The sequence below is a fragment of the Herpailurus yagouaroundi genome, unplaced genomic scaffold (assembly GCF_014898765.1).
Source record: "Herpailurus yagouaroundi ecotype Mexico unplaced genomic scaffold, PumYag 202, whole genome shotgun sequence".
Taxonomy (NCBI): Eukaryota; Metazoa; Chordata; class Mammalia; order Carnivora; family Felidae; genus Herpailurus; species Herpailurus yagouaroundi.
In genome coordinates, this window is record NW_024412433.1 from 116,603 (window position 1) to 133,614 (window position 17,012).

At 62.5% G+C, this 17,012-nt stretch overlaps 2 protein-coding genes across 5 annotated transcripts in view; both read right to left on the minus strand.

Moving 5' to 3' along the window:
- Positions 1-4,828, minus strand: part of NEU4 (neuraminidase 4) — a 6,652-nt gene extending 1,824 nt beyond the window's left edge. The window contains exons 1-5 of one of the 4 annotated variants that reach the window (XM_040450365.1): positions 4,261-4,828; positions 2,644-2,867; positions 1,808-1,901; positions 1,069-1,272; positions 727-982 (exon numbers count right to left, since the gene is read on the minus strand). In XM_040450365.1, coding sequence (XP_040306299.1) covers positions 727-982; positions 1,069-1,272; positions 1,808-1,901; positions 2,644-2,867; positions 4,261-4,533 — 1,051 coding nt within the window. In that variant the 5' untranslated portion in view covers positions 4,534-4,828. Of the gene's footprint in view, positions 1-726; positions 983-1,068; positions 1,273-1,807; positions 1,912-2,643; positions 3,202-4,260 lie in introns of those variants that run through there. The other 3 variants (XM_040450368.1, XM_040450367.1, XM_040450366.1) reach the window with 3 other exon arrangements.
- Positions 4,829-7,558: 2,730 nt separating this feature from the next.
- GAL3ST2 (galactose-3-O-sulfotransferase 2) overlaps positions 7,559-17,012 on the minus strand; it is a 16,472-nt gene continuing 7,018 nt past the window's right edge. The window contains exons 2-4 of the mRNA XM_040450369.1: positions 11,645-11,728; positions 10,301-10,565; positions 7,559-9,458 (exon numbers count right to left, since the gene is read on the minus strand). Of these exons, the coding sequence (XP_040306303.1) occupies positions 8,640-9,458; positions 10,301-10,565; positions 11,645-11,728 (1,168 nt within the window). The 3' untranslated portion in view covers positions 7,559-8,639. The remainder of the gene's footprint in view (positions 9,459-10,300; positions 10,566-11,644; positions 11,729-17,012) is intronic.

Below are 17,012 nucleotides of genomic sequence, written 5' to 3' on the forward strand. Positions count from 1 at the left end.
GGGGGGGGGGGGGGGGGGGGGGCGGCGGTGAGCAGCCACCGGCAGTGCTCAGCATGAGCCCTGCCCAGACAGAGGGGCAGCCAAGGGCAGAAGGGGTACAAGGACCTTCAGGGTGGGGTCAGGCCCTGGGCCTGGGTCGCATGGGGTAGGGTCCACAGGAACAGAGAGCTCTTCGGAGCAGCTCCGTGTGACCTGGCCAGGTCCCAAAGCCACATCCCCTCAGCTCAGCTCCCACCTGAAAGGATCAGCGTGGCCCCTGGGCCAGTGTCGCCACACCAAGGTTGGGGTCGCCTCGGGGGGCAGTGGGTGGTATGGCCCTCGGGGAGGGGGCAGCAGGAGTGGAGGAAAAGCTTTAGGGTCAGGCCACCTGCCTGGCCCTGGGCTGGACACCCCCCCGGGGTCCGGGTGCTAAGAAGGAGGGGCCTCAGCGCTCAGAGCAAGAGGGTTTTGGTTAGATGAGCCTGTTCCTGCCGTCAGGAGGTGGGGGTGACCAACACCCATTCACGTGACTGAGGGGTTCGGAGGGGCGGGGGGGGGGGAGGGTCAGTCCCAAGAAACGGTGTGGGGGAGTAGGCAGCCACGTGACCTGCAGACGGACCCTTCCCCCGCCCCCGCAGTGCAGAGCCCCCTCCCCTCACTTGGTGAGACCCCGCAGCTCTGCAGGCCCCCTCCCAGCGCAGACCCAGCCGAGCGGACCCCACCCCGAGCGAACCCCGCCCCGCCTACCCTGCTCGGCGCCGCCCACCGCCTCCTCCGTGAGGTCCCGGGCGGCGCCCCAGCTGCGCCCCGCGTCCCGGCTGGTCACGCAGCAGAGGCGCGCGGCGTTTCTGCCCGCGGCGATCTGCGCGGCCTCGGGGGTGCGGCCCCGCACGGCGATGAAGAAGAGGAAGACGGTGGCCGTGCGCGCGTCGTGCACGGGGCAGGGGTTCATGGACCGGTGCTCCTCCAGGGCGGCCGTCCCCAGCACGCGCGCGGCGCCCCACTGCCGGGGGCGGGACGACCTCAGTTTACCCGCGCGCGGCGGCGGCCCGGCCCGGCCCTGCCCGCGGGGCGCGTCCGGCTACTCACCCGCACGGAGCCCCCCGCCAGCGTGCCCCGTCTCTGCACCAGCCGGTGCGCGTGCGCGTCGTCGGGGCTGAGCCGCTGCTCCGCGAAGGCCAGCAGGGTGGGCGCGGGGGGCACGGGCAGCAGCGCGGGCACGCGGTACGTCAGGCCGCTCCTCTCGCGCTGGAAGAGCACTGTCCGCTCGGGGACGCGCGGGGCCCCCATGCTCTGCGGGGACACCCCCGCCCCCCCCCCGGGCCCCCGGGGTCAGCGGGCGGGGCTGGCGCGCTCCCCTCCTGTGCGCCTGGATGGGGGAGGGGGCTCTGCGGGTGCGGACGCCCCCACCCACCCGCGCGCCTCCCTGTGCCCCTCCTCCTCGGAGACCGCCCTGTCCCGGGCTCCTCACCCCACGTCCACCCCTCCCTCCTTGCCACTGCACCCCCAAACGTCTGCAGTCGGCCCTTCCTCCTCTCAACCGGGTCCCCCCCGAGCGGGAGCTGCCTGCTCGGTGTCGGAAGCGGGGGGCCCCGGCCGGAGTGCCCCGACTGCCCGCCCCGTGCCCAGGCAGGAGGCTGGCCAAGTGGACAATCCGGGCCCAACGTGTGGGACACGCAGGGGTTCAGTTTCCCCCAGTAGGGACCCCACGAGCACGGGAGCCACACAAGCACAGAGAGACACAGAGTACAGACGCACTAGACCCCGAAAATGAGACAGGGAGAGCCGGGCACGCGGCACAGGTGCGGACACCGGTGCGCACACTCACCACGCAGGACGAGCCTCGGAGACAGAAAGAGCTTGCGTCCCACACCCACGGCCGCAGGCTTCTCGGGGAAGGTGCCCCAGCTGCCGCCACCACCCTGCTCAGACCTGGGGGTCAGGGGGCTCTTGGGAGTGGCCAGGAGACGGGGGTGGCCTGCTGAAACCAAGAGGGGGCGCCAGTGGGGCTCCTGCAGAGAAGGGGCCTGAATTCCGGGTCCCTAGCAGGCCACCTATGGGTGCCGGGGACCAGTCCCTCGGGCTCCTGAGCAAAGCTGGGGTCATGAGGAGGTCCAGCAGAGACACCCCCCACAAGATGCCCCAAATGACTCCCACGTGTGCCTCAAGGGAGGAAGGTACACACCCCAGTGTCCAGGCCCCCCACAGCTGGACCCCACAGTGATGGGAGGAAGGTACCCACTCCCAGTGTCTGGGCCCCCCCCCCCCCCCCCCCCCGGGCCCCAACAACTGAAACCCCGGTTGGGGGGGGGGGGGGGGGCTGGGGGGCTCCCCAGAAGGGAGGCCAAGAGGGGGGGGGAGGGGGGGGAGGGGAAGGGACCGAGGGGAGGCAACATTCCAGGCACCAGGGGGGCCCCGGCAGGAGGGGGGGAGATTCAGCAAGGAGAGAGGAGACCCTCCCCACTGCAGTCCAGGCCTCTCTTCCACAACCCCGGCCCCACCTGCCCCTGCCCCTGGGCCCCATGCCCCTCACAGCCCCAACCCCCAAAACCTTGGCTGGACACCCGGCCCCCCTGGCCCATAAGCAGGTGACAGAGAGTGGCCTAGGGCAGACTTTCTGGAGGCAGCCCCCCTCCTAGGAGTGTGCTCCCAAGGGAGGCTCACATTTGGGGTGCACGTGGAGGCCTCTTTCTCTGATTTGCACAAGGCAAATGAGGGCTGGCCCAGCCCCCCCACCCCCCCCCCCCCCCCCCACCGCAGGGACGGGAGTGAGTGAGCAGAGAGGCCCAGGGGGCCGCAGGCAATAGGGGCAGGGGTGCCACACGCCGAACTTGGAGCAGCCAGAGGCCCACCGCCAGGCACCGGGAGGTAACTGGCACCTGAGGGCACTGAGGGGAGGGCGAGGCAGGGAGGCGGGAGAGAGCTAAACACCCCACCTCACGCTCAGAGTACCCCTCTCGGCAGATCAAGCCCCCCACACGCAGGCAGGGCCAGTGCGTGTCTGAGGAGACAGGATGCAGAGGGGTGACCGGTCACGGGAACAAGCACCCGCCGCAGGAGTGGCCTCGCCGGGACACACGGGAGGCCTTGCCGCTGGCTCGGCCTCCTCTCCTGAGGTCCCCCAAACAGACAGACGTGTCCGCCTCAGTCCACCTCGGCCCAGGGCCACTGCTCCCGAAAGGCTCTCGTGGGCGGCACGCAGGCCCACCCCACTGCCCGCCCCACCCCCACCACAGCCTCTGGGGCTCTGAGAGCAGCTTCCTGTGTGCTGGAAGCCCCCGGCCCGCCCCCAGTCTGCATCCAAGGGCAGTTGTCCCCAAGCAGGAAGCAGGTGCACATGCCACGTGTCCCCAAAGGCTGAATGGACACAAGGGGACATTCTCTCCACTTGGCTCACTCCACAGGCCCTGAGACCACCTGGGCTGGTGTCGGGGAAGGCAGAGGCTCCGGGCCCACCCCACCCCCACCCTGCGGACAGAGCAGGAGAAACGGAGGTTCCCCAGACCAGCGGCTCGCGCTGCTGGCTGCACAGAGCAGGGCAGGGCCGCCGGGCCTTCGGCGCCGTCCTTGTCTAGGCCAAGCAGCGGGTTTCGGCAGAGCCCCAAAGTCCCAGGGAGACCCCCTCAAGCGAAGAGGAAGAGCAGGGCCCCGGGGGCTCCCAGATGAGCAGGTAGCAGGGGTCTGCTTGACCAGGATAGGACGGCTGTGTCCCGACATCCTGTCTGGGCTCCCTGGAGCACTCAGGACAGCCCTCTGGACCAGCATGTCTCCTGTCCCTTGGACCAGGATCCCGGCCTGCTGCAGGGCACTTAAATGCACACACACGAAGACAGCATGAAGAGGGACGGGCTTTGCGGACAAGCAGACAGAGGGGCCCTCTTAGCTCCGTCACTGCCCTGCCGGATGGGAATCCGGTCTAACCTGCCTGTCCTGTGCCCTGTCAGGGGCGAGGACTCAATTACAAACCCTGTGCCTGGTGGAGTGTGGCCTACACGCCCGTCGGATCCTGCAGGCTGGGACGGTGCCCCTGGCGTTGAGCCCCTGCACCCTGTCTGCATCACCCAACCTCTAAATCTACCCCTGAGGCCTTTCGGCACACCTGTCACTTGGGCCAGGACCTCATCCCACGGGGGGGGGGGGGCGTCCATGCAGAACCTCTGGCTGGACGGCACCCAATCCAGGCACCCACTGCCCTCTGCCCAGAGAAGGGCCGCCGGGGAGAACGGAGCGCCGTTTCTGGCCCTCGGGGCTGGGGTGCGGGTGAGCGGGGAGGGGACTCACCGGGCACCACAGGGAGGCTGAAGAGCTGGCTGTGGGGCAGCAACAGGAGCGCCTGCTTCTCCGAGCCCCTGAACAGCGCAGAGACAGAGACCGGCCCGCTGTGTGGGCGGGGGCCGGGAGCTGGCTGGATCCCAGGGCCGCGTCAGGACCCAGGACCCAGGACCCTCCCGCCAGCTGTGCGACTAAAGCCTGTGCAGCCGGGAGAGCGGGTGGAGGTGCAGAAGGGCACCCCGGGGAGGAGGGGCCTGGCGTCGCGACAGGGCCACACGGCATTCCTCTCTGCTGCTCAGCTCTCTCCACCCTGGAGTGTAGGGGCTCACCCTCCAGCAAAGGGCCACGGCGGACCTCTGAGCTGGACCCTGATATCCGCTGCCCGCAAGCCTCACCAGAGACACCTGCCGTGCGAAGCCGAGTGAGCGCTCAGACCCCCGGCCACACACCATGACCCCCACACCGCCCCGGGGGTGCCGGGCCCTCTGGCTCTCACCGGACCCCAGCCCCGCGTCCATGCTGGGGAGCCAGCTGAGGCCCGGCGGGCCAGCACCCCACCCCCTTCCTAGCCCAGCCACCTTGCCACGCTGGCCCCTTCCACGAGGGCCCACTTCCCGGGGGGCCGCTGCCCGGGCCGGGGCTCCAGGGGAGCCCTCAGCACCCCAGCCGCCGTCCGTGGAAAGGCCAAGGGGCCGTCCTGCTCAGGAGCCCCTCTGAGGGCTCCTCAGACACTCCATCCCCTGCCCCTCCCTCTGCATGGTGTCAACTCTAGGAGCCCGAGACCTGAGCTCTACTGCCACCCGCTAGTCCCCCTGACTCTTCCTTCCCCCTCATCTCCTCATTCAGGCACAAGACCCGACAGGTAAAGCATCCCGTGGAGGAAACTCGAACTTCCCCCAAGCAGTAACGACAGTCTGGGCAAAGAGCTCTGGGGGCCCAGACCGCCCAGACCACCCAGACCAGTGTGAGCTCAACCCCCGACTCACGCCTGCGCAGACGGACCACGGAGTGACCCACGGAGCCGCCGACAGTTACCCTCACCTCATTGTAACGTTCCATCCTCCATCCAAGGAAGAGCCCAAGCCTCATTTCTACAACACACAGCGTGTGTGTACGCGGAAGGTTTCCTTAAGGCCCGTGTGTGACCGCGTGCCCGCCTCTACACGGGATGACGAGGCTCCCCTTTCTGAATATTCCATCCTAACCCTAAATGAAAGGAACCCAGCCACCCTTGCTCGAGGGTCATGGCTTTGGAAGTTATTTCCCGTGATCTCCTTCTCTGCTGCAAATAAAGTTTTTTTTGTGTGCTAACTCACCTGGTGGAGTTTCTATGTGTGACTCACCAAGGAGGGAACTCACGTCAGGTGTTACAACAGGACTTGGAAGGGAAACCGAGCTCTGGGAAAATTATGATGTCATAAGATGTCCACGTAGGGATGATGAACCTGCCGGGACTGTTCAGGTCCCCGGGGGGCACCTGGGGAGCGGGTGGGAGGCGACCCCGATGCCAGCCAGGCCACTGGGCAGCAAGGATGTCCCTAGCCGGCAGCCTGCGCCCAGGCGGAAGCCCAGAGATCTGCCGTGGAAGGAACGGGAAGACGGGGAAGGAGTCGACACAGCCTCCCCACCTCTCGGGGCTCCACTCACACCATCTCGCTCCCTGTGTCCCCCAAGTCTGGGCCTGATGCAGTCTGATGGGCCCCCCACGGAGCCTCCGAGTCACGTGGGCAAAGTGCCCACGTTCAGCAGGGCCGTCTAACCACGATACCCTCTGGGGCCTTGGAAGGAGGAGACTCTTGGACAGGCCTCCTTCCCTCTGCGTAAGGATTTGGGATTCGGGTACTTTGTGGGTTGTTTTTGTTTTTTTAACAATACCAAGGAGTGCTTAGTAAATAATTTACCGTTTGGAAAACTTTTATTCATAGAGATTTTCTAAGTAAGCCGTTAATAATCTTTCACGTGTATTCATCTGAAAACCAGCTGTTTTTCATGTGTGACAATGATCTTGCCTCTAGAAACAGAACAAGAGATCTATGGGTTTTGTTTTGTTTTCTGGTGTGGGGTTTTTTTTTCTGTTTTTTTTCTGTTTTTTTTTTTTTTATTGAAGTGTAGTTGACATATGACACTATATTAGCTTCAGGTTGGGACACAATTATATGCATCACAAAATGCTCACTCCCGCCTGCAAACAACATTATCACAGGACTGACTGCATTCTGTGCTGTGCCCCTCACCCTCATTGCTATTTATTCCCTAACTGGACGTGTGTGCCTCTTAATCCCTCCACCTGGTCACCCATCCTCCCCGACCCCATAATGTTTTAGTGAGACGCCAACAGGTTTTTAACAAAACATGGAGATTTTACATGAAAACCTGTATTTCCAGCTTCTCCTGAAAAATCAGCCCACAGCCGGCCATCGCTGCCCCCCTGCCCCCACCCTGACCCCAGCATCATAAAGGCGTTGAAATCCCCCTCCCAAAGGGATTTTCTGCCTGGCTCTGTGCTCCCCACTTTTATTGGCTGCAGACCCAAGCATTTTAAATATCCCTTTCGAATGGATTTCCTGAGCAGATGGTTTTCCGTGTTTTTTTTTTTTTTTGTTACAGACCACATGCACTTTACCTTGTAATAAATACTCCCGAATTTCCTTCCAAAGAGAGAGAACCAGTTTACATTCCTGCCAACCTCAAAGGCAAAAGCAAACATCATTGAATTCCTATTATAACTTTGCGTTCTTGATGGGCGTGCTGAAAACAGACCCCCTTCTGTGGTCCTGGCACTGGGGACAAGACGAGGCACGTCTGTCCTCACCCTGGACGGGCACACTGGCCCAAGCTAACTGGTGGAGACTGCCTGACGCCCAGGGCACCCAATTTGAGTCTGTCTTCAAATGGGGGTAATATTTTCGTTTCTTTGTGTGGCTATAGTTTCTTACCTATAAATCCCTCACTCTCCTTCTGGGACTCTGTTACCCACGTGCTACTTAACCTGCATCTGGTCTCCCTTCCACTGCCCAGGACGTCCCTCCACGGTCCCCACTGCCCCTGGCTCTCTGCAGTGTCCGTTCTGGTCTTTACTGTCTCTGTGCAGTTTTGGGGAAGTCAGGTTTTCAGTTTCTGATATCCTGTTTTACTCTCAAAAATCTCTGCAATATGTCCTCTAATCTCACTGAAGTTTCATTATTCTTAAATTTCCCATTAAACTGATGTCCAAGGTAGATGCTGCCTGTTCTGATGGCTGGGTGTCTCTGCGAAATGCTGACCCCCTGAAAAGTGCGGCCACGCCCCCTCCCCAGGTTGCCTCCCCCCAACTCCCGGCCAGGCAACTGGGGACTTCAGGCCGAGGACCCTGGCGTGGAAGGAAGAAGACCCTGGGCACCCGGCAGACAGGCCAGGCTGAGCATGTGAGAGCAGTTCTGGTTCTTGGCTGCCCCAGGCACCCCGCTTCTCTCGGGACACGGGGCATCCGGTTCCAGTGTGCACCCCGCCCTAAGCACTGGGCCCCGGGGCAGCCAGGGATCCTGTCCTGCTAGGCAGGGGGTCCTCAGTCCCTCCCCACGGGTGGCAAACAGGGGTGCCTGGAAGCCGCCCCCCTCTGGCGCTGCATCCGAGGGGGTCTCCGGCACAAGGGAGGGTGCCACCAGCCGCGGGGGCTCCTCCGGCAGACACCCCAGGGGGCTGTCCCAACAGGGAGCTGCAGGACTAACCCCCACCCCCACCCCCACCCCCGGCTTGTGCTCCGGCCAAACCATGCGTCTTATACACAGTTGGAACATTTCTCAACCTAAAGCCATTCTTCGGCTGGAAAGAAACCTCATACAGCCAAAGAGATGGGAAGCTGAACATTCCAGACTCGCTGCCTCATACCAGTTTCCTGGGCCTGTTATCCAAGTGCCACCTGTGGGTGCCGCACAAGTGTCTCTGTGACCGGCAAGTTCAGGGAGCCACTCTGGGCTCCCTCGGGGACCTATGGCCCTGCTGCCCAAGCCCCTCTGGGTTCTCTGAGTTCCAATTCTTCTGACGGTTCACGTGTCCAGTGTTCCTTCCACCGGCCGCGCTGGCATGCGCTATGATGGGCCGCGTGTCCGTGTGTGTTCCTTCGTGGGACGGTGTACTGACGTCTAATTAAACACGTGAGCGTATTCTTTTGAACAGGTTCATGCCCTCAGACCAGGTGTCCCTACTGTCCGAGATCGGGGCCCTCACCGAAAAGGCCCCTCCAAGAGGATGGATACCGGGTGGGCGCCTTCACAGGGGTCTTCACCCTAAAGAGGGGCTGCTGCTGCGGGAGCTCCCCCGCCCCCCCGCCCCCGCATGAACTGGGGCCACGGCCTCCCCGCCATGACAGGAGGGGGCTGCAGTCACACGGGGGGCCCGACCCCGTCCCTCTATTCCTCCAGGAAGGGGATGTTCTTGGGGGGCTTCCCCGGGAACTGGCGGGCGTACAGGTGGGCCATGTACTGGAGCTCGGGAGTCACCATCCTCAGGCACATCTGCCGCGTCTGGTTGTCCAGACCCCGCCGGAGGTTGTAGCCCATGATGTCGGCCACGCCCGACTGGTAGGGGCGCAGCCGGCGGTCGGTGATCTGCGACCCGTTCTTGGCCTCGCCGTCCTGCAGGCACCGCGCCGCCAGCTCCCGCCGCCGCGCCCGCAGCTGGGCCACCTGGGAGCGCAGGCGCCGCGGGCCCAGCTCGGCGCGCACGCGGGCCCACAGGGTGCGGTTGAAGTGCTCGTAGAGGCGCCAGTCGAGGGCGCACCAGCGCCGGGCGCGCGCGCGGGCCTCGGGCGACAGGCCGGCGACGCTGCGCGGGCTGCGCGAGTTGAGCGGGAAGGCCACCACGTCGTCCAGCCGCCAGCGCAGCAGGTGGCGCAGCAGCACCAGGGACTCGTCCAAGTGCTCGGCGATGAGCACCAGCTGAAAGCGCTGCTCCACGTCGGCGAGGCGCGCGCGCACGTACGCCTCGTCGGCCGGCGCGTCGTTGTCGAAGCCCAGGTCGAACCACATGCCGTTCCGGGCGGGGGCGTTGCGCAGGCCCGCGCCGCGGTGGTAGTAGGTGCGCGGGGAGGCCAGGAAGGCGTCCAGGCTGCCCGCCGCCCGGAAGGCGGGCACGTCTTTCCTGTAGTAGGCGAAGGCGGACTCCAGCTGGAAGACGGGGTTTCTGAGGATGGAGAAGTAGAAAGTGTCGTCGGGCATGACCTTCTGCACCTGTTTGGAGACATAACGGGAAGGGCTGGTGACTCCTCTGCCGGGGCACCCCGGGCCGCCTCGCTCCCCTGCCCGCACCCTCCGCCGCCGTTGTCCAGAAGGATCCGAAAGACCTCGACGGGGGGCCCGCCCCCTCTCCTCGTCCCCCCACCGCTAAGCCTTCCGAAGGCAGGTCAGGGAAGCCGGCGGGAGGAAGTGACGACCTTTAAACGGAGATCCGAGGGGTGCCTGGGTGGCTCAGTGGGTTGAGCGTCCGACTCCGGCTCAGGCCATGATCTCATGGCTCCTGAGTTCCAGCCCCACGTCGGGCTCTGTGCTGACAGCTGGGAGCCTAGAACCTGCTTCCGATTCTGTGTCTCCCTGTCTCTCTGCCCCTCCCCTGCTCACACTCTGCCTTTCTCTCTCCCTCTCTCTCAAAGATAAACCTTAAGAAAAAAATTTTAAATACCCGGAGGAGGAGGAGCTGTGAAGAGTGCCCCCTCAAAAGGGGGCAGCATGTGCAAAGGTCCTGGGGAGGGAGAGGTCGGTGGGTTTGGGGACCAAGAGTGGGAGTCCAGAGACGCAGATGGAGAGGGCGGCAGGCCACGAGGGTGCCCACATCCAACTCCAAAAGCAATTGCAGGCACCCGTCAGCAGGGGAGGGGAGCAAGGTGTGTGGCAGGCCTCGTCCGGCCCCGTGCGAGGCTCCGGCGAGGTCTGCATGCACGCACACTCAGAGCCTTAGTCTCTCCAGCGTCCAGGCCACCCCCACCCCCCACCCCATGGTCACATCTCAAAGCCACAAAGTGCCTGGGGCTGCGTCTCACCCCCTGCACCTCTGCCCTCCTCCGCAAGCCCCGCACCTCCGGCAGGTTGAACCTCAGGTGGTTGCACATGATGTTGAAATGCCGCTGCGGGCCGGGGGACTCCAGGCCCTCCACGTAGCGCGCCAGGAAGAGCCAGGGGTAGCCCAGGTGAAAGCGAGAACCAGCGGGTAGCGCCACCGACAGGTTGTGCGTCTCCGCAAAGCGGAAGAGGATGTTGAGCACCGTGCTGCTGGCGGTCTTGTGCGTCTTGAGGAACATGACGTTGATAATGGGTGGCCCCTCGGCCTGGCCCCCAAGCAGGCTGGGGGGAGAGCATAGCCAATGTCAACCAGGGAGGGCCCACGGACCCCCCGCCCAGAGAGACTCCCAACCCCACAACCTGGAGACCCTCAGACCATCCACCACCGAGCTTTCCCTAACCCACACTTTCCCTACGGTAACACCAAAACCTGTGCCCCCACCCACCAGAGACCCCAACCCTGCAACCTCAGAGGGCCCACTGACACGGACCTGACTGCTCCCTAAGTGGCACATCATCTGTCCCCCCCACATCCCACAGCTCAGTCCCCAGGCCCTGGCACCCTTTCTTTTGCCTCCCAACTTTCTGTCTGGTTCTCAGGGCACCCAACATGGCTCTGGCCCTGTGGACTGGACACCACATCCAGCATTTCTTGGCTGACCCTTCATGCCTGGACCGGCCAGCCTGACTGCAGGGCCAGAGTGGACACTGGTGGCCTCTCTCGTGATCCCATGACAGCACCTCCCAGCTGTGACTCCAGCCTGGAGAGCGGGCACCTTCCGTGCCCGAGGGCGTGACGGGTAAGAATAACCCAGGATAGTGGGGGAGGGGGGCGGACGGGATCCAGAAGCTGTGCCAGCCCTGGGTACAATGCGGGGACCAGCAGAGACCCGGGCAGCTTGGGTGCCCCTTGGGGAGATCCAACCAGAGGTGGTAGGGTCAGGGAGAAGAGGCCCGGAGCCACAAGACCTCCCAGTGGCCAGCCCTGGACCCGGGTGACCACCCCTGAGGACCTGGCTTCACAGAGGACGAAGCACTGGCAGGCAGGAGAACAGGGGCCTGGCCGTCCCAGACCTACCGCGGGCCCTGGCCCTGCCTCCCAGCACCTGGTCACCCTCTGCACACAGTGGCTCTGCCCGACACCCAGGCCCGCCCCCGTCCTCCCCGAGCCCTCCCCAGAGGCTGGGCCGCTCACTGTCCACAGGAGACACTGGGAGGGCTCCAGAGGGCTATAGGATCCCTGAAAGGAATGGTCACCAGCCAGTGCTGGATGCCACCCAGAGGTGGACACCCTGGGGTCTCAGGCACGACTCTGGGAGGGGGCAGTGTCCGAACCATGGGGCACCCAACACAGAACTCACGGTTCGAACAGCCTGATGTCCCTGTGCAGGAAGCCAGCCAGCAGGAACACGATCAGGGCCAGAAGGAGAATGGCCTGGAAGCACCTGTGGGGCAGAGCGAGCCCTTCAGCCCCCCTCAGGGGCATGGGAGGGGCCAGCACCACCCCCTCCACCCCCCACCCCTGTCATCCGTGTATCAGCTCCGAGTACCTACCTGCGCCCACCCCATGGGGCCTCTGGGGTGGGGGCTGAGACCCAGGAAGGGCCTGAATCATCAAACTCTACCCCCTCTTGGCCCCGTACTGCACCCTTCTGCTGCTCAGAAGCTAGGAGAAGCTGAGGAGGGGGGCAGCGAGAGGGGCCAGCTGATGAGCCCTCGGCAGGGATCCTTGGGAGTCTGGCCTGCCATAGACCCTTGAGCTCACACCCCCACGGGCGCATCAAGAGAGGGTCTGAGAGGTGGGACGTCCTGATTTTCCACCACTGGGGGAGGGGAGGGGCCCCACAAGAGAAGAGCGGCGTGGGATGGAGGAGAGAGTGAGCAGCGGGGCAGGGGCACGTTTGGAAGGTGAGGGGAGCAAATCTGTTGCATATGAAATGTCCTGGGACACCCAAGCAGAGATGCCAGCCCGTGGCTGGAAAAGGAGTCAGGAATTGCTGGGGCTGTGACACACATCTGCACATCAGGATAAAAATGCCATGTAACTTAGCGCCCCAGTCAGAAAACAATGGTGGATTCTCCTCACCAATCCAGAAGTCTGGAGAGGGGAGGCTGCTGCTTCTGGCAGACTTAGCCCCACCACATTGAGGATGTTGACATCTCTCCCTCTCCGGGCTTGTAGCCTCATGGTCACAAGAATGGCTGCCAAGCTCCAGACATCACATCAACATTTGGGTCAGCAAGAAGGGAGAAGGGGCAGGGCCAGCCATGGTAGAGGCAGATGCCTTCTTAAAGCCCCTAGCAAAATTCCACCTCCACCTTGTTGGCCAAAATTCAGTCACATGGTCACCTCCAGCTGCAAGGGGTTGCTGAGAAAGCATTACTCAGTGTTTACAGCCTCTGTAGTGGGGGGACAGGGAGAAGGTGGTGGGTGTCTATACGGCTATATTTCTGTAAATCTCTGGGAACAGTGGGCTGCAGCCTGGGCCCGAGCTGGGCTTGCCTTCGGAGGCAGACACATCTCTGGAGGAAGTACATGACCTGGCTAGTGGCCCAGGATCCAGGTGGCCAGGCCAGCAGCAGGGTGGCCCAGAGCCACCCGGAAGTCAGGCCTCTGTTCACCGCAGCACTCAGGTGACAGCACTTGACGTCAGGTTCTGCATACAGAATTCACGACCCAGGTGGCCCCAGACACAGAGCTGCAGCCGGCCACCCGTAGGCATGCCGCAACGTGGCGGGAAAACCGTCTTCAGGGCCTCACCGGGCCCTGGTCTGCAATTATGTTCCTGACATCAGACCGATAAATGCCCGTTCTGGTGCCTGTTAATGCTTTCAGCCCCTGTGCACTAGAAATGTCCATTTGCATCGAGGTATTTTCAGCCGCAGGTGATAGCGAGCTGTCCCGCTGTGTCTGCACAGCTGAAAACAGCCTGGACCTCCTCACTCGACGGGGACGGCACCTTGCAGACAGGAGCTAAGGCAGGGAGAGGCTGGGGTCTCTCCTTCCACCCGAGACAGCCGGAGTCAGGGTCCTTTCAGAGCCACCAAGAGGGGCTGCAGCCTCTTCCGAGCTCTGCCCGTCACGCCCGGCCTGTGGCCCGGCCGTCTGATGGGAGACACACGTGGTTAGTGGTGGTTGACTAGATTAGCTCCGTGCCCTGGCCTGTCGGAGAGAGGACCCCAGTGTCCCCTCCTGGGCTTTGCCAACGACAGCACAGAGCTTGGGACTCTGAACTCCAAGAGGGGCGAGCCGGGAGGAGCCGTGCAGCCCAGATCCTCGACTCCAGGACAGGCGGCTGTCTGGCCCCTGTCTGCAGACGTGGCCAGGAAGATTTCACAGCCGTCCTTCCAGGCTGTTCCCAGCTCCTCAGCCTTCCCCCAGAGTGCCCTCCCCACCCACCTGCTTCCCTGTGCACAAGGGAGCTAGCTCCCCAGGCCTCCCCTTGGACAAGACCTGTGCTCAGAGGCTGAGCCTCATACTTCCCTGGGCTTGAAAGGAAAAAGACAGAGGGGGTCTCTTCCTGGAGCCTAACTGGGGGGCCTGAGTGTCCCCAACAGGTTGTGCCTGGGTCGGCAGACTGTCCCAGGGGCTCCCTGGAGGGGTAGCCGGTACCCAAAAGGCCTCTGAGCAGGGGAAGCGGAGGGTGTGGCGGTGGCCAGAGGGGGCGCGGAGGGAGGGGGCTCTGCCGTGTGGGCCCTCGGCCTTGAAGGAGGTCAGCTCACAGGTTATGAGGGAACTGGGTGCCACATCTGGACTCAAAGAGCTTAGCATCTGGAGAGCACATAGGGAGGAACTTCCTGCTCAGACTGGGGCTTTCACATAAGGCTCCACAGGGTACACAGGGGTGTGACAAGCTGGTAACGGGGGGGGGGGGGGCACTGCACTCCTCGGAGGAGAAGTGGCTATATCCACGCGTGGCCCACCAGTCAGGGCCCCCTGGCCCCGAGGCTGAAACAGGAGCAAAGAGGAGGCCCTCACCCCCGCTCGGCAGTGGCCGGCACACCCCCATCCTGGGACAAAGGAGGTGACCAGATTTCTGCATCAAACACGCTCAAAGTTTAACATAATTCCCAGAAGAGAATCTTTAATAATAAGTCAATTCTAGAGTTCCAAGGGAAGCAAGTCATACAGTAATAGCCAGGAACATTCTAAGCAGTAATTATAAGGGACACGGGGTCTCCACTGCAAGGCATAGAAAACCACTCTCTCTGAAGCTCCTTGGTGTTAGTGCAGGACAGGAGCCCAGGGGAGGGGTGGGGGGTGAGGGAGCTTTCCAGGGAGGGGAGCGAGGGAGGCAGCGGTGGATGGCGTGAGCAGCTGGCTAGCTAGCTCTGGAAAAGGCTTATGCCGGATTTCCCTCACCCCACAGATGAGAATAAATTCCAAACGGGCGACATTTAAACGTGGCAGGTGTGGAGAGCCCAAGGCTGTCCCTCCCTCCCTGTCACTGGTGTCCTGACTGGCACCGCCTCTTGGGACCTCTGGATTAAAATGCACAGAGCCTTTGCCCAGCCAGGTTGTGACCAGCAATTCATCCTGTAGTCACCACGGATCCCCTTATCCCAGCACCTGACGTGCTCTACCCCGTGGTGTCCCCATGGGTCATCGCTGGTAGCCACTGGGCAGAGGGAAGTCACAAGCCTCGCCCAGGGCCCCATGCTAGGATGCAAAAGAGGCCTGTGACCCAGAGCTGCGTTAACCAGAGGGTCATGTTGTCCCCGCCCACAGAGCCATCACTGTGGCCCAGCCAGGGAACAAACAGGGAAGAAACGCATCAGTGACCTCCCAGGTGGAGAGGGGTGGGGACTCCAAGGGGAGGACACGGCCGGGGTCAAGAGCGGAGAGGTGCCCAGCGGAGCCCTCAGTGGACAGGGCAGAACTTGGGGGACACCAGAAGCCCAGGAAGGGAGATGGGGGGGGGGGCATTGGTGCAAGTTTGGAAAGAGGGACATCGTTACAATGCTGCCACGCCACGGGAAGCACTGTGTCCATCCGTCCTCCGTCTGTATGTCCAAGGTCTGTACCCTTCAATCAGACGGTCAGCCTGGACGCTCTGAACACATTCTGGCTGTTTCCATGACGTCGGTCCTGTGCCTCCCGTTGTATTTATTTTGATTTGCTAGTTTTTCTTGCCACTGGAAATGAAACATTCGTCCAAGTCCCATTTCTGGGTGCTTATCACTAGAAGAAGAACATTCTTGTACATCGTGGCTGTCACTTCCAGTCTCTCTCCCATGCTGCCCATTTACTGGGCGCCACTGTTTCATTCCAGAATCCTGGTGCCCCTGGTGCTGCATCTGTGCTGGCTGGGACACAGGACACTCCAGCCCTGTCCTGCTCGCCTCCTGGCCTGGGCCTGGAGCCAGCCCCATCTCCAAGAAACCCTGGTCCCACTGGTAGGGACGGTCTTTAGGGACCATAATCTGGGGGCTGGGGTGCTCACTGCTCAGGGAAGTTCGTAGTTTCAGGGGCAACAAAGCTAGAATGGCACGCCGAGGCAGAATCGCTCACGAGCTCACACTGACAGGTCCGCTGTGATTCAAGACTGCAGCTTTTTGAACAAACCTCTTCCTGCTGCCTCTTGCGTCCCCTTTCCCGCACAGGAGTGTGGTCTCACGGGAGACGGCCGAATTAGAGTAGTCCATCGTTACTCGGCTCCATCCACACTGCGCACACACCAGTGTTGACCATTTCTTGGCGTACCCTGTCCCCTTCCCACAAAAGAAGCGACAAGCTTTCCCAGCTCTAGAAGGCCTCACTGTGGTCCCAGGGCTCCAGGGTCCTGGGGTTCCTGCACAGCAGCCATGCCATTTCTCCGGAACCCATGAGGCCTTCCCAGGGGCGGGGGGGGGGGGGGGGGTCCCCTCGTACCTGAGTGTGGATGAAGCCACAGTGGTTTTATAGCCCATATACACTCTAACTCCCACTGGGCAAGGCCCACACAGGATACTACCCAGGCTGGTCTCTACCCTCACGATCTTACAGACCCCACTGTGCCGCCACATAAACTCCCTTCTGCAAACACGGTGTGTTTGCTGGTCCCTTGCAGAGGAGCTGAACGAAGCTCTGTCACACGCTGACCATCTGTTCGAAATTCTCCCCTTTGGCCTTGAGGCGACAAGAACTGGCCTGTTTGTCACAGCTGTCCGACTAGAACAAACAGTCCTCAGAGAAATCCGTGTGCTTCTCAAGAGAGGCTCTTCTTTTGCCAAAAGAACCTGTGGCCCCAACGCCCACGGGGGCCGCCGGGTCACGGTTCTGGAGCCGCCAGGGTGCCAGGTGGCCCACCCTCAGGGCCGCGGGTGGGCGGGATTTGCTGCCAAGAGCCAGATGGGGAGCCGGGAGCCCCTCTGTGGCCTGTGTGTCTGACACACAGACGTGCGTTCTCTACGGAGAGCCCAGTGGCTGCACGATGTTAAATGGGTGAATTGTTTGCTATGTGAATTACGTGCCAATAAAACTGTTTAAAGTGATTTAAAAAAACCTATTTAAAAATATTTTCAAAGTGTTCACATGCCAAAAAAACTTTTTTGAAAGCCAGTAATTGTGGGAACAAATAAATATAGCTGGAAATGATTACCACGTGACAGTGCTCCCAAGTGCCTTAGCTGAAAGGGGCTTCCTACATCCCCCCCCCCCCCCCCCCGGGCGGGCCCCGCCGGGCCGGGGGGGGAGGGGGCCACCCAGGCCATGGGGGGGTGGGGGGGGGGGGGCAAACGACAACAACC